Genomic DNA, 23968 nt, shown 5'->3' on the forward strand with positions numbered 1-23968 from the left:
CCGGCAAAAATTGAGAAAATTTTGATGAGAAATTTAAATACATTCGCCATATACCTCTGCCGTCAGTTTCAATTTCTTAAAGAATGTTGTTAACTCGTTTCAGTCGAGGCATGCAGAAATCGCCTGCCACACCTTCTCGCCCAAAAACCGCAAAAGTTGAGAGGGTTAAGAAGTTATGGTGACGATTGATCAAACTGGCGCAGTTTTAGTCATATTGCATTAACTTGTGCTTTATACGTTTGCTTGGGTTTCGGCGTATTCTTCAGCTACCGAACATGTAGTATTGCTTCGTGGAGAACTATCTCTCTATGTCGACAAATTATAGAAAGAACACATCAAACGTCCATGTCCCATGTTTTAATTTGTTCAGGTACGAACAATATCTATAGAAAGCTCCAAGTATCAAAGCGGCTCTCCACCAGCGAACCACCGGACTGCCTCTCAATACGACTTGACATCTCATCGGACATCGGTTCCTCATCTTCGCCGCTGGGCCAAAGTGCACAAGTGCAGAGACTCACAGCAACAACACCGCCAAACGCGATCAGGCCAATCTGTAATTACGTATAAAGGCCGAATTGCAAACGAAAACTGTAACGCACAGCCTTACCCGATAATTTACCGTGGACAATAAATTAACAAAGGAGAAACGAATGTCTTGTATATTATGTGAAAGTGATCTCAACTGTAGAAAGAGCTAGTTGGACAAATGTTCAGGTAATGCAGTCAATTAGTTGTAAGTAAAACAGAAGTGAATGCATTAGAAGAAAACAATTATCCGTCACGGGAGTGTTTCTAAAGATAAAATTCGGCGATCAGGATGATCCGAACACTAAACGGACTGCGAAATTTGCTATTGGTAAGCTTGACCCTTAAAATTTTACGACCGGCGTAATGTTTAGCTTGCGTTTAATGAACATACAATTAAACGACCTGCCTGATTCATTGCACACCTGATATTGTGGTAGCAACAGATCGCGGAAGAAAACGATAAATGAGACCGTGCGTACTTGATAGCTAGTTAAGCTAAGTTCGCCTTCAAGTTCTTCAGCGAAGACAGCGCAGGTCCATATGGCTGAAGTCCACCCGACTTCAGTGATCCGTAGCTCGCGCGAATTGTTTAAATGTGATTGTAAGATTCCATCTCGATACCATAATATGCTGTCGTTGAAAGATGTACACAATATTACACTCATACGTAAATCAGGTATTCTATTTAAGGACACTTTGGCATTTTAATGAAAGTGACGAACAGATTTTTCTTGAAATATAAATTTTACTTTCAAATCTTCCTTTATAAAACTATTTAAAACCCAGTATCATTAAATTAACCATATCTTGATTTGACGTACAACTTCACAGAAAAAAATCTCTTATATAAAAATATATGATTTAAAAATCCTCTATTTAGCTTAAATTTGCTTTCAATCAAAATAGACTTAGAAATTTAGGTATAATAAAATATATCTAATCTTAGTTTCGATTCTTGTTTCTCTAAAAGTTCCAATTACTGGAATTTTTAAAAATATATCACCGTCTTCTAAACATAATTCTTTGTATGATAAAAGATAATGCCATCTTCTGTATAATCGCAATTTTCGGAGCACTCGTAATGTCGTGTTCAAAAGATTAGCTCCGTTATGATTTTTTATTTAATTAGTAATTATAGTAATTTATTAATATTTTTAGAGTTTATAAAAACTCTAGAGTTTATAAAAACTCTATCCACCCAATAATGGTTTATTGGATAATTTGACGATGCAGCGCCTTCAGTGTTACTTCAAATACGTTGTATATAGTTAAACTGTTGTCAGGTTCCTGATAGAACATGTTCTCTCTGCCGAGTCTATGCGATGCTGAATAGGTGACTATGTTCATATATATATATATATATATATAGCTTAACTCAACACACTCTCAAGTAGCACAATTGCATCGCCTTCGCCGAAGTCACGTCCTAGACAATGTAATGCTGCGGTATGATATATATAATATGATCTTATTAGTCAAAACGCCACGTACAAAATTAGCTACTATTTAGGAGTGGTGAAAAGTCAAATTTAAGGTGAACTGGAAAAAGGGAAAAAGCTATTTTTCGGGTTCGATATTCTGATACTGAGTTGCCGGAACAAAACCGATCCAGCCATACAAACTGAATAAGTTATTGTTCGAGGCCGCTGTAGACGTAGATAACTACTCTAAACTGTAGTCACAGACGCAGTAATGGTAGATTCAAGATGGCTCTACCTAGTGTACTACCAAATACGGTAAGCTTTCACATTTGTTTACTGAAATAACCTATGGCAAGAATCTCTACTAGGTCATCCAAAAATATTGTAAATCTATTAACAAGTGGCAAACGGCTGGGAAAAACTCAATTGTAACTTACAAGCAGAATTATCAAAACATGGCACAGCTAGAAACGTTATGTCTAATGAAAATTAAGAAAGCATAATAAGCCGATAGCATAAACCAAAAACAACCTCTTTAAAGTTAACAATTGTAGATATACAGAAGAAACAAGTTCAGGTTCAACTGGTTTTCGTCACTACAAATGCAAACGGTACAAAACTTTTGTACATATTAGCTGTACCTAACTCGTAGAGGCCAAGTACGTGTGGCCTCGCTAGTCTCACAATGCATGAAGCGTGACCGAAAATAATGTCACACTCTTATTAATATTATCAAGTGCCACGGTAGATAATTGAGGTGTTAGCACAAACCGTCTTTAAATTGTACGTGCGAAGATAATCCAGTAGTTGTACTAACAAATGGGTATGTGATCAACCGATAAAGCAATCATGTCACGTATTAACTACGTATAATTGTTGAAGACCTGAAGGAAGGTTAAATGCGAGGGCATTCCGACGATTACGTTGAGGAAGGAGTGCTCGATGGAGTGTCTGTTGCGGCTAAAAAATTAGCGTGACACACACGGCATGGGTCATCAACGAAATAGGTCATCCTACAAATACTGATTCCAGATACGCTGGCAGACCGCCATTATGAACGAGGGTGCTCCATGTACAGGTGTGCTGAAAAGTATTGTCATTTATACGATAGCACAATCAATCACCATTGGTTCATGAGCATATCTGAAAACTTAGTGGAACCCCAGTATACACAAAATATACGTTAACTGCTCGTTGGATAGCTAAAAACTTTTTGATTTGAGAGAAAGGCTCCAGTCTGGCCGGAATCGATTTCTTTCTAATGTCGCTGAGCGGCAAATAGATGGACAAAGTGATCAAGTCACATTCTAGTATCTTTCCTCATCCTTATAGGATTCAGGCCCCCTAAAGAACGCATCTCATTCGACGTCGGTATAGCTATCGGTATAGTACGCCCACTTAATACCGCTTTGCAGGACAATCCGATTTTGCCTTGCAGATGCCAACGTCACTTGATCTAGAAGTTGCTTAATTCTGCTTGTATCACAAAACCGCTGAACGTTAGCTCCTACGGCGGATTGTAACGAAGTAACCAAGGATGGTTTAAGAACTGACAAAGCTAGAGTTTGATGCGGGGTAAACATTGTCTGTGTAGGTAGGTTATAATTGTTTCTGGATGTGATAACTCAACATTTAGCTTTTGATGCAAAACCTCTCTTCGGATGCCACACCGTCTCTGATTTGTAGTTACACGAATCACACGACAACAGAAAAATCTGGCGCCGATTTTTTTTTCTTGGTTCACAAGACATTACTTTTAGGAATAGCATGGACAATTAGTGACGGTGCCCTACGTATCATCTAACAAGACTTTAATCAATCCGGTTAATTTGATTAATCACACTAGTAACACAGCTTTGAGGAAGTTTACGTTAGAACTAATACAGAGCCCACCATTTGACAATTCTTCCAGCTTATATCACGACGTCATATTCGCGTGTATAGAACTAGACTATACAGTCAGAGTTCATCTCGAGAACAGCCGTAGAACTTGTTTCGCCAGCTATTTGGGCGTGATTCCCAATCTAACAATTTCTGAAACGTAATAATAGGGTTTCCAATATTCATCTATTTCTTTCTTGCCTACGTTTGCGGAACTTTTCTGTGACGTCAATACCTTTCGTGCCCCAATGTGCACATCAGAACATGAGCTAGGTAAAGATACATCAGCTGTATCTTTTAATAGCTTTCTTAGTTTTAACCTTTTCAACCACTATTACACCCGTGGTTTAGTTAGGTCATTTTGGTTGCCAGATTGATCAGTCTTACGCGTAGAGTTCAGGTGAGACAAGTTCGCTCGCCGCGGAACCGTCCATTGATTTTGCAAATCTATTAGCTCGCTTCGAAAGACTTATTATGGCCTCAAGCTGCTTGAGAATCCACAGTTCAATAAAATATAAGCCAGTACCTAGGGCCGAACTAGAACCTACTACAAAAAGTACCAAAAACGTACCGCTGTGTTCAGGTGCGGAGGCGACAAAAAGTCAAATGGAATGGTCGTCAGAACTCAGAAGGAGCAATTCACCATAGCACATAGCCACTGGGTAAGCGAAAGAGCACTTGTTACAAAAAATAATCCACTAAAAAGCAACAAAATCTATAACGCAATTCTATAAACCAACCGTCCAATAACCGAATAGACGATTCGTGAACAAATGACACGAAATTATTTAACCATCACAAAATCTTTTTCTCGATGCTTTCCGCCGTTGGATAGTAAAGAGTTTAAACTCGATCTGAAGGATCTGTGGCAAGGATTTGCTTGAGTTTTTACGCTGAAAACTTGTGCACTTACGACCTCCAATTACCAACAGTTACGGTTGGAACAAAGGTTCCACATATTGCGGTGAAGACGTCCTGGTAGTTACAAGGGGGAATACAGAGCATGTTACGTTCTTCATTTATAAATCATCATTATCTCGAAGCGAAGTTTCCTGGAGTAAATTTGGAAGAGTTACTGACAATGTAAAGAAGCCAAAACATGTCTCAAATCTAACCTGCTAACATTTCATAGAAATACCTTAAGCAAAACGTTCTGGTTCGTCCTAGACCTGTTGAGGTGGTCCTGGCATAAATGTTTATAAGCTATATATTAATCTCCAGCTAGAGGCTTGAATGTGCTCACTTCAGTCTCTTATTTCACTGAGTCGGGGTTCGTGAACTTGTTCATTCGCAAAGGTCCCGGCTGAAATATAAAAGAATAGCGACATTTTATAAGCAGTCATCTTACTCCTTACGTAAGTTATTTACCTGTAGGTGAAACAGTTGACTGGGTTTAAGAGGCAGGGCAAAGCGCTTGTTGATTCATTTTTTGCTATGTCAATGATATTCTCCGACGACATAACCATCACCGATTTAAGAGTAGCAACTAATTGGTACTTCTCGATCATCATCACGAACGCGTAAATTCCGTAGTCGGAAGATCGAATATAGGGCAGGTGGAGCGTCGACTGTATACGGTAGTCACCGCCATCGTCAACGAGTGGCTGCCAGTTTCGCGTCCAATAACCATTTTCGATTTTGATACCGCGCTTCTTAAGTAGTGTCCTAACAGCTTCAGGCACCGTCAACTTAAGATGCCCGTCTTCGTGGACGCGTGTTAAAAGCGGATGTTGTACGAGACCGTACAGCTCTTCCTGAAGCTGTTGGTATTTATAATCCGGTACCGATCGGCTCAAGCATACATTCGCATAACTTGATCGGTGGATTGGGCCATAGCATGGGGACGGGTCGCGGCCCAGACACTGCCGAGTCTCTTCGAGTTTTTTGCAGCGTGCTACGCAGCCCCGGGAGTCCCACGAACCCCAGCTGTTACTTTCACTACCGACTAAGATTGCGGCGATTAAGAGTAAACATTGCGTAAGTATATGCATCGTTGTTATCAATCATTAGGAAATAAATAAAACACACAATTTCAGTGTAATACAATACCGGTTGTTTTCATTGCATTCGCTCGTAGCTAAGTCCCTCATATATATGTATATGTCTTTTCAAAAGTAATTTTGGAAACAAAAACTAGGAATTTAACAATATATGATCGCACTTTAAACGTTAAAATTTCGCTGAAAGGTTTCCAAAGGTTCCGTTTAAACTAAGTCTGAAAGAGTACATGCATAGTGGGTATATGAGCCGATATTGGCCGTTACTTAAGAGACAGGAAAGTTTATTAGAAATTAGAATAGTTACTATCCTTTAGAAGACTAGATAGTTAACTGACATTAACCGGATCTTCATTAATAACATAAAGAAAGCCATTATGCCTGGATTTTCCAAAATTTACACGAAACATTTTTTGTGGAAAATATTCACGCACTAACCCGACGCTACCAGGACAAGCCTATACACACTGCAAGTCGAGGTTCGTGTTCCATAATCTATTATGTTAAATAAAGGTTATGATTCCATTTTAGTTCCAGCTCTTTGGCAAAAATGTGATCTAGGTACAAATTGGAAGCCTTTCTTGGACTTATATTGCAAAATTCGCAAAAGTCATAGCTTACAGACGTCACGGAATGCACCATCTTCGAAGTCTCATGCCTACATTCGTTCGATTGTTACCGCATAATTTTCCAACGGCAAGGTGAGTATCGCCTTTGGATATTACCATTGATGATTACGATCGCAGAACAAATGGATTTCGTCTAATTAAGAAAACTCGTTAATTAGATTCAGCTTTTTTTTTTAGGTCAAAAACGGCGTTTTTCTTTTTGGTCTGGTCTTTAAAGTCTACCATTCGTTGAGAACGTAGCAGGGTCTTATTGCTATCTTCACTTACGATGCGCCTACCAAAAATATCGTGGCTTTGCCGAAACAAACTAGTTTTGCGAGGCAAAGAATTTTTTGTTAGCGCGTGACAGGGCTTGGTCGGGAGACGCGAGTCGGTGTTCTTTGATGAGACTGGTTATCGGCCGGACTCGAAGAAAAATCTATTACAACCCACGCCAGTCGCATGCATCGTCGTCTATTAGATTGGAACGCCTAGATAACGAAGGGTCAACGATAAAAATGGAACATTTTATGAAGAAGTTTCTTAAACAGACCCTGTAACTCATGCAACCATTCTGTCGGCAGGGTCCGTAAAGATCGTGACCATACTAACAATTGAAACAGATTAAATAATAATTATAGTATAACATTCGAGCTGCACGACGAAATGCAATTGACATTATCATTTTACATAGATAAGTACATGTGCACGACTCACGGCGTATGTGCTGTCAGCCGTTACATATACTGAGCGCAGTATGCATTATCCGCATACACACGTGTCCTGTTTGCAAAAACAAGCAAAATAGAGGGATTAAAGATGTTTCCTTTAAAACGGGTAGTTTGCTTACGCCCATTAGAGCCCTTGCAATTAGAAACTCATCAATGGCGAGCCGGACGCTGTTTTCAGCCGAGCTATCTGCCTGTGCTTCTATGTCCGCTACGAAGCTTGCGTACGGTACCCCACGGCCTTTGGGTAACCGCGAACTGAGGTTACATAGTTACCTCCTAAACGGTTAGTATATAAGTTGCCACGGACGTATAATCGATTTCCTTGGAGAGATTTATTGACAGTAAAGTAGCATTAGTTTTGCAGCAGAAGTAGAGGAGCGCTTCATTTAATAGCTAAACTATGTAGCTTTCAAAAAAAATCTAAAAAGCAAAACACAAGTTTAATACACGAGCATATAGATTTCCTATCATAATGTTCCAAACGGATCATAGTTTGCACCGTTAGCTCAGAAAAAAACAAAGAACTGTGCTTGTTTTATCACATGTCTAGCTACCTTTGATACTACAAAGCAAAGCATTCACAAAAAAAGTCGGAAAAAAAAAAGGCGGAACTGTACCAAAATGGGTAAATATGTCTTTATATATATATATATATATATATATATATCGATTTGGAGCCTTTGACCTGTAAAAATCATAACTGCACCATTAATGCAGCGATAAACAAACGTAAATGCGATCTGAAATAAAGCTAAATAGCTCTTGTTAGTTTCTGTCACGTCAAAGCTACCAAGCTAGGTAACCAACCCTTTGCTAGTTTACTTAAAAGCTTGAAAAGAATATATACAAGCGAAACGGTCGACCTTATTATCCGAGTTAGTAGTATATCTCCTATAGGTTGCAACTGTAAAAAAAGGAAAAGAAATTTAAAATTTTTTAAAATTTAGGGCATAGTAAGCTAGCTAGCTGCGTCTATCCTGCGCCTAAAAAGATGTGTGAAGGTGTTGAGATCTGGCATTTACTATAGATTGTTAAACGCATATGAGAATCTTCGCTGTGGGACTATACCATGTATAAATTGGATAGTCTGTAATCAATAGTTCGCTTCAAACGAAACGTATTGAATGTTGTATTCCTGAAAGCAAAAAAAAAAAAAATCGATCCGACTTCTATAGGAATGACCCTTATACGTCTAAAATGTTTGATTTTCTCTTTAGTAGATACTGTATAAAACCCTTATAAGTTACGAATATTAATAATAGGCATACTGAATAATGCTAATCATTTAATTCCCCTCGTAGCTGTTCAACAGAGGGTGGCTGTTCGACCACGAAACGCTGAGGTCTGCAAGCAGCTAAATAAATTAGATTCTAAAAGTTTCCAAAGTAAAAAGCTACGACAATATCGAACATTTCCTAAGCTACGTGGCCTCGGGGTCGAAAAACCAAAATTAGAGAAAATGATTGCTGTGAAAAATTCAAGTCATGTCCACATACCCTACAGCAGAAAAGCTTCTAATGTTCAACTTATCCTATCTCAAGTCTTTGATGTAACTTCTGCGTAGACGCCTATTTAACATACAATAGTGAAAAGCATTTCGATCACAAGACAAGAACATGCATGGTGTATCCTAATTCTATAATATGCTGCCAGAGACGGCATCAAGTCCACGATAGAACGTAGGACGCATTTTAAATCTAATGAATAACGCTTATGTACCGAAAACGGGAAAGCTTGCGTAAATCGTCGTGCGGTGGTAAACCATTTTTCTTTTCGGAAAATGAAATAAACAGAAACTAGAGGTCAAATACAAAAATTGATGGAAATATTAAAGTATTTCGCTTTTGCCCTCGATCATATCATGTATAATGGTCACCTCTAATAGAACGTATTAGCAGATAAGTCATACCTTACTATAACTAATCGAGCTTATCTTGAAGATTCGTTATCGAGTTTTGTTGAGAGATGCATTTATTAAATTTAATCCACAAAATGTTACCTCTCTCGGGCTTTTGCGAAGTTCATTGAAATGAATCCTGTTGTTGAACTACTTCTATACTAGGTACTAGATGCGCTAAAGATGATTCGCTTTATTTATTTATTTATTAACACAGACTCGTGAGCTGAACTGTTTGTCAGTATGGTTACAGCTCTTGATATAGTCCTAAAAGGGATAGATTAACAAACAGCGCATTCCAATGTCTTTGTTAACGTTTGCCTCCAACTTAAGCCGCTGTGCACGAACGTGGTCTACTTAGAAGCTGTAATTGGAAGTTTTCGTTTTTGGTCTATTAATAACAGTCGCCACAGAAAGACCTGCGCGTAATAGACCCTGTTTATTCCAGGCGGTGTTTGTTTCTACTCCTTCCAGAGTCTTGTGCGATCGACGAGAGCAGTGGAACATCGATGCGGTACCCTATATTGAACAATGCGAGAGCCGGGTCGTTGCTAAGCTTGATGCACCGAAACAAGTGAAAGATCTGAAATAAGGCTAGCCGCTTTGTTTTTAATACTTTTGGCAAAGCATAGTAACCAACAACAGCATAATGAACAACTCAAATAGCGAAAGATATCAGTTTCAAGAGAACATTTTGTCTGCCTAGAAAGACGAAAAAGTAATCTTCAAACTGGTATAGTTGTTCCGATCGGGTTATTAGGCCAAGATCAGAAGACTATTCTATTTTGCTCAACTCGGTAACAGGACTTCGCCTAAATGTTCACTGCATCACCATGAGAAAGATGGCTGGGAACATTGCGAGACAATATTGGATGCGATAACTCTGAGCACTCAGTATGTGCACTAATTACTACAGTGCGCTTAGCATAAAGTGTACAGTATACAGATCGGCTATGTGTTACAAGATTTACCGCTATCAATAAAAGCGTATGGCGAAGGTTTCGTTGCTAACGAACAGTCAGTGAGCGTCACGAACTGCTAAATGTATATAGGAGCTTGCGTCTTCTATTAGAAGATTGCAGGCCATTCTAGCTAAGAAGGTAACAGCAATATAAATGTTAGCCTTTTAGATTTTAGTCTCTGAGTGGTCTGCAGTCTGATTTTCCAATTTTTTCACGTGAAACTGAGTAGTGTGTCTTCATATTACGGATAGATAACTTAGTGATTTCTTATCTGCCTATTATGAGTTTGGGACGTATGAACCCCTTCTGCACGCGAACTGTCGTTTAAACACGACTCTGTCACACGCTTGGTTCATCACATTGTCCTGCTAAAGATAAACTAGCGATAATGCCGTGTGATAACAACGTGTGCAACAAGCCTGCATGCAGGTCGCTGGCATATAATTAAGAGCCTAATAGAAAAGTGAATAAAATACAAGTTGTCCGTTCTATATATAGGCTACTCATATAAATCCATAAGTAACTGCAACCAAATGAGGTGACAATACTAAGCTGAACTGTGGACATTGAATTGGATCTGTTTTACTTTTGCATTTGGAAATTACTACTGGTATAATATAAAGTGTTAAAGGAATAAGTTAAAAACAAATAGAACTGAAGTGTTCGATTAAGGAACCATTCAAGTTCCTTTTAGTTACTGTCGCAGCTTGACAGACTGAGCGCATTGATAATAAACGCACTGCAAGACAATGCTGATGAGATTATACTTATTCTCCCTGCCCTCAGATGACTACAGGGACTAGAGCGTCCGCGAATATGGTCGTTACAGACGTCTATGATCGTTGCGGAAATTGTTTTTTAGGCTTTTTTGATTGATGATCTTTTTTCTCGACGGAATAAACGATACTTTTCAGGCTTCTTGAGATGACATGGCTGGTATACGATATGGAGTTATTGTACGATCTAGTTTTTGTTGAGCGCTAATTGTCTACATATGATTGATGTTGGTTGTAATCGAACGCAATGACATATATTTTTAAAAGATCGGTGTGAATATTTGAAGGCAAGGCTAGAAGCCAAACGGTGAAAGGAAAAATAAACTGAACGACAAATTTTTCCGATAAATAGACTATCTCAAAGCACCAGTTGATAAGTTAGCAGCACTCTGATCAGGTACGCCTAGGGGTGTACTTTCACACCCCAATACTCGCATTTTGCAGCCATCATTCGGCTGAGGATGCCTATAACATAGACTTTAAATCGTAGCTATACAACGAAGGAACTAGATAGAGATCCACTTTCTCTAGCGAGGAAGACTCATTTGTGCAAGATGTCTTGAAGCACAGATTGGCGAAGAATACGCTGAACCTGGCTGCAATTTTCAAGCTAGAAGATTTCAGGTTTGGCTCTCGTTATAGGCATGCAAACTGATGTAATCTTGTACATGAATATTAGCCCATAAACTAACTATATTCATATTAAAAAAGACTGCATATACGGGTCCGACGGCCTCGGCTAAAATCGACGCGGCCTGCGCAATTAAGTTGAAGAGCGGTCTATAACGATGGATCATTTCGTCCCTGTGATTTTTGCTTTAGTGGCTGTGCATTATTTATCATCAGTTTTGAAGTCTCGCTTCCCGTAATCTATTAGGCCTAATCGTTCTTCTCTTCAAAATGGGATATGGACGAAGGTTTTTTAAATGGTTTTGGGCAATTACATGCAGTTGTCAGATGCTCAGGAGCCCAGTTACGCTGATTATAGGCTTCTTTTCACACACGACCTATCTACATTTCTCATTTGAGTTTGGCCAGTGTTATGGATAAATCTGTACGGCGAACTATCGTGATAGAGGTAGCCTCCAGTGCACAGAAATGTGTTACGAAATTGAAGTTTAAAAGAGTTTTGTGGCAGAAGATAGATAAAAAAAAAAAAAAAAAAAAAAAAAAAAACTCTATGTTTTATCTAACATATAGAATATCTAATGACGGTCTATCATATTAAATAGTTAGCGTTAAGCTGCAAACAGTTGGAAATGCAATTATGATAAAAGTACGTCCTTCATTTATTTACAATTCTGAACTCGTTCGAAAGTTATCCGCAAGTCTCTAGTTGTGAAGGTCAACCAAGCTCAAAAGTCAGTACTAGGAGTCCAGAAGAAAGCCTCACCTTCGCAAACGTAATTCTTGTGAACAAACTGCCCCCATTTTTTCGTTGATTTTTGTGTGGTTTATTTATTTATCAATAATAAACATTTTTCTGGTTGATTCAGTACGGTCCTTGGGCTAACACAACGATTGTTTTTATGCTGGTACAGATAAGGGAGTCTTATATACTTAAGGTACGTAAACAATGGTCATTTATAGTAGTAATATTTGATCACGTCTTATTTCGGACCCAGTTCTTTTGGTAGAGAGGGGGACATACTACGCACATGGCAACACTAAATCATTATTTTTAAATCAGAAGGTAAGGCTGCAAATGTATTATTCACTGTCCATAGGTAATACAAGTTGCTTCGTGACGATCAATTTTAGTGATACTTTTTTTATTGATTTTTTGATTGATGATGATTTTAGTGATATTTTAAGAATCAGACCTTTCGGTTTTAATTATAAAGATTATTTTGACAGACAAATTTTATAAGTGATTTCTAGGGCATTACCCTCTGTGATTTAATTAAGCTGTTGATTTTTATGAAATTGTGGCAGCTTAGTTAGGTCTCATCTAGGTTTGAATGATGAAAGGTTATTTCTGAGTCGGCGCAAAACGATCTTTTGTGCTTGAGCAACATGTCCATACCGTCTACTATATCTAGACATATAGAAGGTATAACTTGGTTAATTGTTTGGTCAGCTTCCAATAGTTTTCCCTAATTTCTTGGGAGGACCCAACGAAATATTTTCAGTCGACCCCGTCGTGCAAAAAACTCAGGGCGTTTGATTTCTAGGTTTGTTCCGAATTCCCCAAATAACATTTGGGGTACGAAAAAATATCTCGGAAGAATTTCTGCTGCACTTATTGAAAACATCAGTATATACGATAGAGTAACACACTTAGGCACCCAGCAACGACCTATGACGGTGTTTGGTTTTCTGTGAAAAAGAAACAAAACAAAATCAGGATTAGATATTACTACATACAATGATGACCTGCACGCAATTGCAAATCCATTGCAAACATACGTTGTTTCCTTTGTAGAACAATGCGCAACTTTTTAACCGTAATTGTCTAACAAAACACAGTCCTTTACATAACGAGTTGCGCTTCGTCAAAGCAAAAGGTTGGCATATATTTTTCTCAGCAGAATACGCGCTTTACACTTTTCGTATTGAGTCTCGTTCATGTTTACCGACAGATGGGGTATCCGACATAATTCAATGGAAGTTGATACATTGAAACAATCCAGCTTCTACGAACGACCTTAAATAATCTACTAGCGTACCCCGTATACTATCAGACTTTTACGAATTTAAGTACGACTACTAAAACGCCAATGGTAACGAACACTGATTGAACCCTCGCACTCACATTACGCCTGAAGTACCATATTTAATTCACCATCGTTAGGAAACCATGTTTGCTAATAAGTATTATCTCGACATCATCCGAAATAGGCCATCTCAGTAGATACCTGACTTTTTCTAGTCATTTATGTTCTTGGCCTGCTAAAACGTTCTTTTATGTGTAGCAACTATTTACTGAAGTAATGCAGATTATGAAATTATAGCTCCGTACGTTCGCCTTATAGTTAATTGAAAACACAGAGTTCATATAAATTTAGTTAACCTATTAAACGGCCCGGATTTCAAGCGAATGTAAACAAACGTAGAGCTTTACGAGCAAACAGTGCTAACTCTACTCTAACAAAAGCCGTCGCATGAAATTCTAGACGCGGTTTTTCCCAGAACGATCTAAACTGGCAGTTTGAACATAAGGAAAACTAATTAACCCTATAATTTGTTCTTAGTGACAAGAGTAGCCGAAGTGGACCTGGACGCCTTTGCGTAGAAGTACCTCTAATTTAGAAAGAGGTGCGAATCCCAAATCAGATATAAATCTTTGCATATACGAGACATAATATTTAGCACTGAGCCATCCATCTATTTCGATAGGGGCACTTTGCAGGTTCTAACTAGTGCCAGAACGTAAATCTAGAACAAAAATGCTTATGACACATAACACAGAAATCCTTGCAATCTCTATTTATTACATCTGCCTTTGAGAGGTCGTAGCGATCAAGCGCTGTGCGCCGTCGGGGAGATCCTGTACTCGTTCTATGAGTTGAACGTTTTTAACGTTTTGGCTAGATTTCAAAGTTTTATCACGGATTCAAGCTACATAGTATGTGTGACGTTTTCGAAAATGCGACAATTCCTATATTTTATTAAAGAGAGGTTTCAGAGAATCGTGACTGCGTGTGAAAATAACAGACTGAAAACGATTAAGGGAATTAAAAGGAGTCGATTTTAGTCAGGCAGTAAGATTTATCGAAAACAAAAGAGGGCGCCCTGTCGTTGAAGGATACAGCCTCGCGAGTTGAGTAAGACGACAATAACAATTTTGTAGGGTTCCTATGGCTAACCAAAGTAGCGATAAACGAAAATAACAGAAGCACAACAATATAATCCCAGATCGTTGCCTAAGCGTCTAAGGAAAGACTTGAGCGATACTCATGGTCGTTTCTACCATCTCGACTATTATAAAATCATTCTATTCGAGGCATAAAGCCGAATGGAACTCTCTGCGCAAAAGTTTCAATTATTATCAAGCAGACAGCTATCTAGTTCTTCTATTGATGTCCGAATAGGCTAATATTACTGCCGCATTCCGGTACATTAAGTTCGTAAACATGGTATTGAGTAATATACCCGCACCAAAAATTTATAATACAGTTTAAGTTATCGTACAATTGATTCCACGGGTAGCAAGACCTTACGGGGTAAGTAAGTTTTTCAAATTGAAACGAATATATAATGATATGAGAAACGTAGGTCGAAATAGGTATGCTAATTTAAGGACAACTTACACGGACTTCTGTGGGAAATGAGCCATTCGTATTACATATTCAATGAATCCTATGCATCACATTATGTAAACGAATTAACTGTCGTGCAAATTGTAATGATGATAACAAATTGTGCTATATATAAAAAGTCAATGTCTGAACTACTTTACAGCGCTCTGAAACGCCGAAGGTCTAATACGCAAAACCGAAGAGAGCATCCATGGACATCCTGACTGACGGTTGGTACTTCTAAGCTCGTAAGCTTAAGAGTATATCTTGATCGACCGAGGAAACCGAGCTGCTAACATAAACGGTTACCTACAACGCTTCGACCAGAAGTGGGCTCCCGTTATCTTTAGCGTTGCCTACTTCTGTGAGCTTTAAGGCTGAAAATGTTGCGAGTTGAAATCTCTTACCAAAAAATCTTGAGTATGCTCGACATGTTGGGAGACCTTCTGGTTAAACACACTTTTCTTTAGGCCCGTCTCAGCAAAATGCTTCTCGCTACAATTAAAGGCGAATCGCGGCTCGATTTAGGCTGTATTTGCTGCCTAACACGGACCGTGTCTATTTCTGCCTGTAGTGCCTAAAATGACACTATTACGAAAAACGTAGGAAATTCATTGATTCTCATTTCTAAATATTATAAATTTCGAATCGAACCTAAATGCAAGCACGCAAGGTAGAACGATCGTTGTAAAGAAATTTTCAATGGACTTAAGTCCAACGACAGCTTTCTGTAGCGTATAATATAGCTTTGCGATCCTAAGGTCCGCTTTGGAACAACACAAATTGTTAATGATGACACGTATGTTTTCGTATAAAAAGGTGGACATTGCGTAATTTGTTTCTAATATAATAATTTTGTTAAGGTGTTTTCTGGCATCTTGGAGAGGATTGCTGGCCGCAGGTACTCTAATTGAATAGAACAGATAACTGCTAGAGACCCCATCAAACAGAAGTGAAACGACGCCTTTTCGTCCTTTCGAACAAAGTTGCATTTGCTATCCAGCCAGATTTGCTCTCAGAGTCGCGGGCATCGTTCGCGGCGGTAAAACCTATCAGAAAAAGTACAAATAGTACTCGGTAATTGTAGCGGACTCGATAAGCATCATATTAGGCCATATATTTTTGCGCCCAACGTGCTCTCGGACCTGAAAGTGTGCTTCCTACATTAGATAAAGCTTGCCTCAAGTAAGAGATGTTACAAATACTAGAAATATCGATTGGAAGACGAAAATATCGATTACCATTTCTATCGTCGTATGGATATTGTGTTACTGGTAAGCAGGTAGGTTGCTGCTTTGGATGAAACAACAGAGTTAGAAAAAATGTACGTCCTTCCCAAGCACAAGGCCTTTTCTCGTTCTCGAGCTTATGGGAACTATAAGATAACAATTCGCAGCTAGATGACTAGAACACGAATGGTTCGTTATTAAAAATGAGTGAAATCAGCGTTCGGACTTCGTGTCAAACATAAACATGGCCAGTTCTGGAGATATCGGGAAGCAACGATTTTCAACGTACGTAAATTAAGAACGCGGAGGCATTCTGGGTATTCGCTTCTGTCAGACAGCACTACGGTATGAAGGGCATATCACAAAACATAGTAAGATCCATTCATGGCCACGCCACAGGCTTCATTTCGAGCAAAAATGACTTTTTTCTACTAAAACCGATTTGAAATACTTCATTTATGACTGGTGTTTCGCCGAGATAAGAGTCGCCTAGCGTATACTGGCTATGCTCGCGTTGCATCTATCCCTTGTGAACGAGAGTTTTTACCAAAAAGTATCACTTTTTGCGTCTTGACATTGTTTTCGATTGTTCAGATTTCGATACTAAGACTCCCGGTATTTCTGACAGCGAAGCCACCGATGTGCCGGCGTTTTTTGATTGTGAAAGACGCACCCTTTGCAGATGAGCCGCCAGGTCACAGTGACTTGCCTCAGATCACAGTCTTATGTAATTAAGACCAGGCAAGCTTGCCCTAATAACGGGCACAAAAGGCGCCATATGTAATACAGTGAACGAATTTTTATCTGCCGAATTCTAGAACTAATCATACGGCAGTTGCGACTGAAGACCCGACTGAAAACCCATTGCATGTAAATGTTTTTGTTAGCACAGATAGATTATACCAATGGGGCAAGCTGGCTTGCAACAATAATAATGTAGGGAAAATACTTCATAAGCCCCGTCACAAATAATGATATTTGTTTCAGCAGTTATATGTATTCACGAAATTAAAAATATAGCTTAGGCTAGTCTATAACAAATGTTAACAGTACCATATCTAGGTCTGGCGGCAGCTTTAACAGACCAATAACTAGATTTAGCGCTATTCCTTTAGAATAACAAATACCCTATATAGAGTATGTTATCGTTCGACCTGGAACCTAGCATTTTAGAGCAGCTGATTTTAAATTTCACCAACAATCACCTGATATAAACAAATGAAAACAGGCACGATTCTACAAGTGAAAACGTATTACAGGGTACGATTAACTCATTAACATAAAAATCTGGCACAATTTTATTCCGCTAAATCGATAAGTAGCAAATGTAATTCTCTTGCTAGATATCTAATGCAAACTGCTAAATATACCATATACATGTACGTTTGCAAAAGAGAAGACCAATAAGTCGCAAGCTAGGTCCAATAAACGACATTAAGGCGTGAGCATTGTTCCATCACCCTTCATCCTGCGATGCTGAAGCTTCTTATAAACGTCAGCGCGCTGGGCTCCATCTTTGAATCTTGAATCAAATTGATTCAAGATTGATTGAATTGGCTTGAGATTGATTTGACTGATGAAGCTTGATCAGTTGATAAGGTTTGATCATCTTGAATCTTAGCTTGTCTAACAGAAATTCAGCTGAATTCATCTGGTTCAAGAAAAGAACACGACAGCGAGAGGACAACACCTATACAAGGCTCACGCCTGGACTTCGACAGCACTTGCGTTAGCCAATTTAGTTTTCAGTCTTTGCGCATATAATTCTAATATGGCTTCGCATTTATTGTCGGATCGAGCAAGCCATAACATGCCTGGTGATTTTATTTTATTTATTTATCACGTACTAGTTCTTTAAATAAGTGAATGGTCTCGCCAAGGAAATAGCGATCAGTTTCATAAGTCTATTTATTTCTACTTAGCTTTTGGTTACCTGTAAAGTTCGCGGAAAACTGACAATTTCAGCTAGGGTTAGCTTCGGCTATCGGGCTGTACAAAAAAACACACTCCTTTTGATTACATAAATCCGCGTGGTGATACTGCAAAGGATGCGTCGATTTTGCTAATAATTACTAGACCCTAGGCGGTTTTCGTGGACCTATAGATTACGGATTCTAGAAAGTTTTTCCTGACGTGTGCATTCTATAAACACGCTTTGTTCCGTCTATATGCTGAAAATTATAGGCTGTGCCTTGCGATGCAAAATTAACCTTCCTTGTAAGTGTTAGTCAATCTCACCAGCAAGTTGCTTCAAATAACTTCTGCCGCTTTAGATATTCGAATAATAAGGGGCCACCGAATGTTCGTTCTGGTAAACGGGGCAGATGTTCAAATCTGCTGAACTGCGATTCTTTTAGTTTAGGCCCCCTCAGAAATACAGCTGTGCGAGTTTTTTTCTGAGGAATTGATACAGGTATTTCGAAACCGCGCTACTTTGAGGCAGAATAAGGGCTCAATCGCCTGTTCCTTCTCCGCCGCTAGGAAAAAAATCGGCCTGGATCACGCCGCGACTCTTCCAAGGAATAGCCGCTGCAATTTCCCGAGTAAAAGTCCGTATTGGGTAGATTTTTTTACTGTCAGCCAGTTCAAAACTTTTCCATTTTTGGATCGAGGCAAACGTAGCGAGCATGGCTGTCACAAGTATATGCCAAACGAGGCGTTCATTTTTTTTGGAAGAATCTTCCATTTAGACTCAAGGTACAGATCAGATGTGACGATAATAGCCGATCTATGAAAACTACTTTACAGTTAATTGATCACATGAAATAAAAGTTAAATTTCCGAAAAACAAACTGCCATGTCATTGATAATCGTCAAAAGCTTTGCAGTCCAGTAACCTTTATGTTTCTGGCTTCTAGGACCATTTCATTGTTTTTTAAGGCATTTCCATTGATCCGGATACGCATATTACATGAAGAGTATTCTTTTTTTATGAATCGGCCGATCCAATGTCGAATAATTACTTAAAAACAAGTTCCCGTTTATACAGTTCAAGTCAGACTTTTCAATAAAATCGAACATAACCTATTGCAGTTGAGTCCTCAATACAATTGTCGAGGCAAACAAGTTAAGGGAGTTATTGTACAAGGCCGAATATTAGACATGCCGCAGAATAAACCAATATTTGTTCCCAAATAATGACTCTTTCCAGTTGAGCTGTCATCGGCGATGGTTGAGGGACACTGCTCCAAACAATTTTTAAGATAACTTATTATAATCATTGAAGTAGACAGATCGACGCTAGCCCATTGTGTCAATGTGGTGTCAAGGGGTCACCGTGTAGAAGTACTGCATTTATGCCTGTCAAGCCTATAAAATATAATACGACTACTTCATTTTAATAGGAATGATGACATACCGTCTATTTCCCTTTGTGGGAAGCACAAATTCGTGTTATTATTTGCGTGAATGATGCCACAACATCATTGCAGGCTTTTCCTGTACACGAATGTTCAACTCAAAACAGCAATATAATAGGTCTAACGTTTATCCTCATAATCACACCTACACTAGTCTACGACGCCATAGTAATGCATATAATAACGTTGTATATGACATCTACATCACTCGGATCATTCAGATTAAGCAGAGAAACTTTAGAGGCTTTGTGAGATAATCAGATTTCTTAAAGGTCAAACAGGCGAAAACAGAGTTTAGCATTATAGTCATCACCGCTTATATATTATTATTATTATTATAATTAGACTTCAAAATTTTATTTTACATATTTTTTGGTATAGTTTGTATGTTGTAAAACGTAGAAGAGAACGAAGTACTCTAATTATTTTTGTTGTAATTTAATCAGAAACGCGTAAAATTACTTAGGATTTTTTTTTAATAGTTCGTCTATAGTAATACAAACGTTCGTAACAAACGTGATTTCTGTTAATAAAACTATAACATTAAAGATTCTTTGAGCTCGAACTCCTTACGGTTAATCCGGTTCTGAATAGGGCAGAAACAAATAAATACGCTCAACGAGAAAAACTTCTAAACACATGGATGTACGTCTTTCTCTATCAAGGTACGCTAATCTATTTTGTTTCCCTTGTCCCTGTATGACCATTATCCTGAATCCAATTTGCTATGCGCCATCTGCCTTTTCGACTACTGAAAAAAAACCTTAAGATTGCTGCATAACCCGCTCGTACCTACGCAAAAACAGAATAGCTACTTATTTAGCTCGACACAGTATCTATCGGATTAGCAAGTTATAGATAGCAGTAAATATACACCCTTACAATTTTATGGTGTCGTCCTGTGTCAGGAAATATACTTTTACTTGATTTGGCCTCATTTGTGCTCTTCGGCTGTGCACGACGGCTAATTGTCGGACTACGAAAAAGTTCGACTTTGCTCTCCATGGAATTATAGGGTCGAAACAGTTTTTTTTTTTTTTTTTTTTCGTTATTTTATCTACGTTTTGGAACATCGAAGCTATATTCATTAATTTTAAAGATGTGTAATATTCACTCATAGCCATGTTGACCTTAAACGAACCTGACGGAAAGCTCAGCCTCAATCACACTTAATTGTTAAGTATTCAAATAAGAACAAAGAATGGAAAACGCGCTAAATGCGTGAAAATTTTAGATATTTCTGCACTTCGGACCGGCAGTGTATTAAGATTGGCTTAAGAAGCTAGGCGTTAAACGCTTGGCGCCAAGACGCATTTTATTACTTTTTAGTCAGTGAATTTTTTCTGAAATATCGAACGATCTATTTACTGGCACATAGCGGAAAAAATAGAGGCGCCGAAAATCTGGTTTTGCTTAACTTAGCCCTAATTTACTGAAGTAAACTTAAATCGTGATGCACTTATTTTTGCTGTAATGGATAACGTGTAAAAACGCGTAGGTAAATACGAATAAGAATCTTCTTAAGGTCCCTTTTTCTTGCGGAATACTTTACCCGCACTATTATTTACCGTCATTATCAACGAATTACAAGCTTAATTAAATTTGATAACATGCGTATTAGCCATTCCAGATGAACCGTGCCATTTTTCTACACTATACACAATACCCAGAGGAACAACCGCTCTGTGAGAATACGGTACCTATCTTGTGAAGCATTTTGTCCATTCCATTAAGACATTTATTATATATATTATCCATGTAATAAGAGCGCTTAGTTTACGTTATGGCTACATATTGATTGTGGATTTTCTTCACTTATATTGAGTGGAGACCGTTTCATTACACTGGTTTTTACCTAGAGCGTCGATTACACAGAGTGTAGTAACAAATATCGTATGAGGTAACTGCTATGGAAATTAGAAGTGATTTTTCTACTATAATTATTGGCATAACGTCCAAAACACTGGCATATGCGTTTTATTTCCAGACTCTGTGCGCAACTTTCATTAGCCCAAAACCGTTCGAAAAAGCTCCACTTTCTCTGTTCTCACCAGCTGTTTACTAAATTAGGTTTTCGCCTAATGCGTTATTATTTTCTCGTTTTCAGGAGATGTGCGTCTTTGCTGCTGTGTCTGTACCACTGCCATAGTCCACGTTCTGCTCCATTGCCGCCGTCCACCTCTGTTCGCACCTCGTTGAATCAAGGTTTCTTACAACCTGACAGCGATCTCCCACTTTTCTGCTTACTATTTCTATTTCCTTTGTGTTCTCGTTCGTACCGATCTTAAGGCTTCAGGCTCTGGACATCAAATTTCACCTTTTCCAGTACCGGGCTGAGTTGTCTGGCATCTTGCTTGTAAGGCCGAGACCGGCCTCTGGCCCCGGTAGGTCCTGACCGCCATTTGTTGGAAACTCATTTACCTCGTTCTTTGTCCTTGTGCCTTCTTTCCTTTCCTGTCCTGTCGATGAATAGGGCGGACGATCAAACGTGTAGGGTCTAGTCGGGTGGTGTCGCTCTGCGTCGATCTGTTTCCCTTCTAGTGCTCCTTACTCTTTCAGTTTCCTTGGAATAATGAGAACGTTTGAGCGGCGCGAATGTTTTCTTCCGATAGCCTCACGACTGACATCTTAGTTAACGACATTTGCTTCTGGACTGAGTCGAAAAGGACTAATGCTACCATCAGAACGGTCGTTCGATCGTTCACCATTTCTTACCTTCCTCCCTATCCTCTATTTCTTCATATTGTGTCGTCAATCAAAGAAACCATGATAGATCAGAGTTAAAGTAAGAACTACGTGCTGTGAGACATGGTTCCTCTGCCCGCTTTACATAAAATGCTTTATCACTCGTTTTTATTAGTTCCTATTATGTTTAGCTCTAGTGGAAATGGTTGACTATGATCGTGCTTGCCATCGGGCGTGGGCTTCACATTGTTTCTCCGCAGTTCGGCCTCGACATAATTGAGATCTTTGATTCGATAACGCTGAAAAGGCGTTTGATATCGGTTGAAAGACCACATCCCTAGGTAAACCGCTAGTTCTGCAGCGGTTATACTTGCCGAAGTATCTAATTTTGTTTTATCTCAGATAAGTTGAATAGGCCGACGCAGTTCAGCCTTTTCACTTGAGGAGTAGCTGCATAAAGAAAGCAATAGCGATAATCACAAGGCGGTGTGGCATCATGTAAGTTTGATAACAAGCCTGCAGTTCTATTACTGAGATTTTTCTTAAAGATGGGAATTTAGAACCAGTTGGTGTAAGGTCTCCATAATTCTATATGCCTACTCTGCTCAACACTAAACAACTTTTCGATTACGCATACATTTTATAAACTACAGTTAAAGGTAAGGACATGTATGTGTGTAATTTAAATAGGGAAATTAATAGGATTTATTGTTGTTTATAATGAACAGCTCTAACCATAAATTGCTCTACGTAATATATTCTATATAAAGCAGCTTAAAAGTAGACCTTATTTGGTTCGATTTGTGTGTAATTCATTGGAATCGATATTTTAAATCATTTCGTATTTTCTGTAAAATATATAACATTTGGCTTACGCATCGCTTTGAGCGTGAGCATACGTGAGAGCTACGCAACCTCTATAATAAAAACGTTTTTTTGTGTTCATTTATCGTTTGCCTTCATTTAGATAAAAGTATAATCTTCTGATTGCAGATTTGGCTCCAACGTCCAATCATTGCTGTGGTCATAAAGACGAAAAACATTGCCGCCTTCGGTTCCATAGTTTGGAAACGCCACGGAGGCCTTTTTATAGTCATGCTACCTGCTTGGCCGTATATATCAGCACCAAAATGTATAAAGATAACGGTTGCCAGATAATTATTGCGTAACAGGTTTGGCAATGTAAGGGATTATACAGCGTTATTTCAGAAGTGACAACTTTAACTAGTGTAAATGTTTGGCACCTACGTGGCCATTTACAAACATCTGTCAATAGAAATAGTGCTCGATGCAGTCACGCCGTACAGCCTTCTTCATTAGCTATATATGATGGGCGCACTTCTCCAATAACAGAGTCCAATTTGATTTTTAGGGACCCGATCTCTTGTCTGAAGAAAACAGAGAACTGGTAGGTGGCATCACCTTCATCGTATATTAATGGAAGCCACAAATCATGCGTAGGCTGACGTTCCAGGTAGGTGCTATTATGGAGGTACGTAGTCATAATCATATCGAGAAGACTTTTTACTTGAAGATCCATTGTATACAGATTTATAATGCTTCCTTGAGTACCTAAGAAGCCTTGAACTGCTTACGTTATAGCTGATAGTATCAAAGGATTATAGACCGCTTCGCAGATATATTAATAAA

At 38.7% G+C, this 23968-nt stretch overlaps 1 protein-coding gene across 1 annotated transcript; it reads right to left on the reverse strand.

Annotated features, from left to right (window-relative positions):
• Nucleotides 1-342: 342 nt before the first annotated feature.
• Nucleotides 343-5879, reverse strand: LOC111248163 (uncharacterized). The gene is made up of 3 exons (XM_022800014.2): nt 5202-5879; nt 954-1161; nt 343-554 (listed from the first exon to the last, which is right to left on the reverse strand). Exons 1-3 carry the CDS (start codon nt 5822-5824, stop codon nt 384-386), a joined length of 1002 nt encoding a protein of 333 aa, XP_022655749.1. The 5' UTR covers nt 5825-5879; the 3' UTR covers nt 343-383.
• Nucleotides 5880-23968: the final 18089 nt, after the last annotated feature.

This window comes from Varroa destructor, unplaced genomic scaffold, assembly GCF_002443255.2.
Source record: "Varroa destructor unplaced genomic scaffold, Vdes_3.0 BEIS01000003.1, whole genome shotgun sequence".
Classification (NCBI taxonomy): domain Eukaryota; kingdom Metazoa; phylum Arthropoda; class Arachnida; order Mesostigmata; family Varroidae; genus Varroa; species Varroa destructor.

What these genes read in the sequence shown, in the direction of transcription:
- LOC111248163 (XM_022800014.2), bottom strand. Translation starts at nt 5,824, where the DNA reads ATGCATATACTTACGCAATGTTTACTCTTAATCGCCGCAATCTTAGTC. An exon ending in GTCAACTGTTTCACCTACAG is followed by an intron (nt 1,162 to 5,201) that starts GTAAATAACTTA and finishes TTTCAACGACAG; the next exon opens with CATATTATGGTATCGAGATG. An exon ending in TGTTGCTACCACAATATCAG is followed by an intron (nt 555 to 953) that starts GTGTGCAATGAA and finishes ACGTAATTACAG; the next exon opens with ATTGGCCTGATCGCGTTTGG.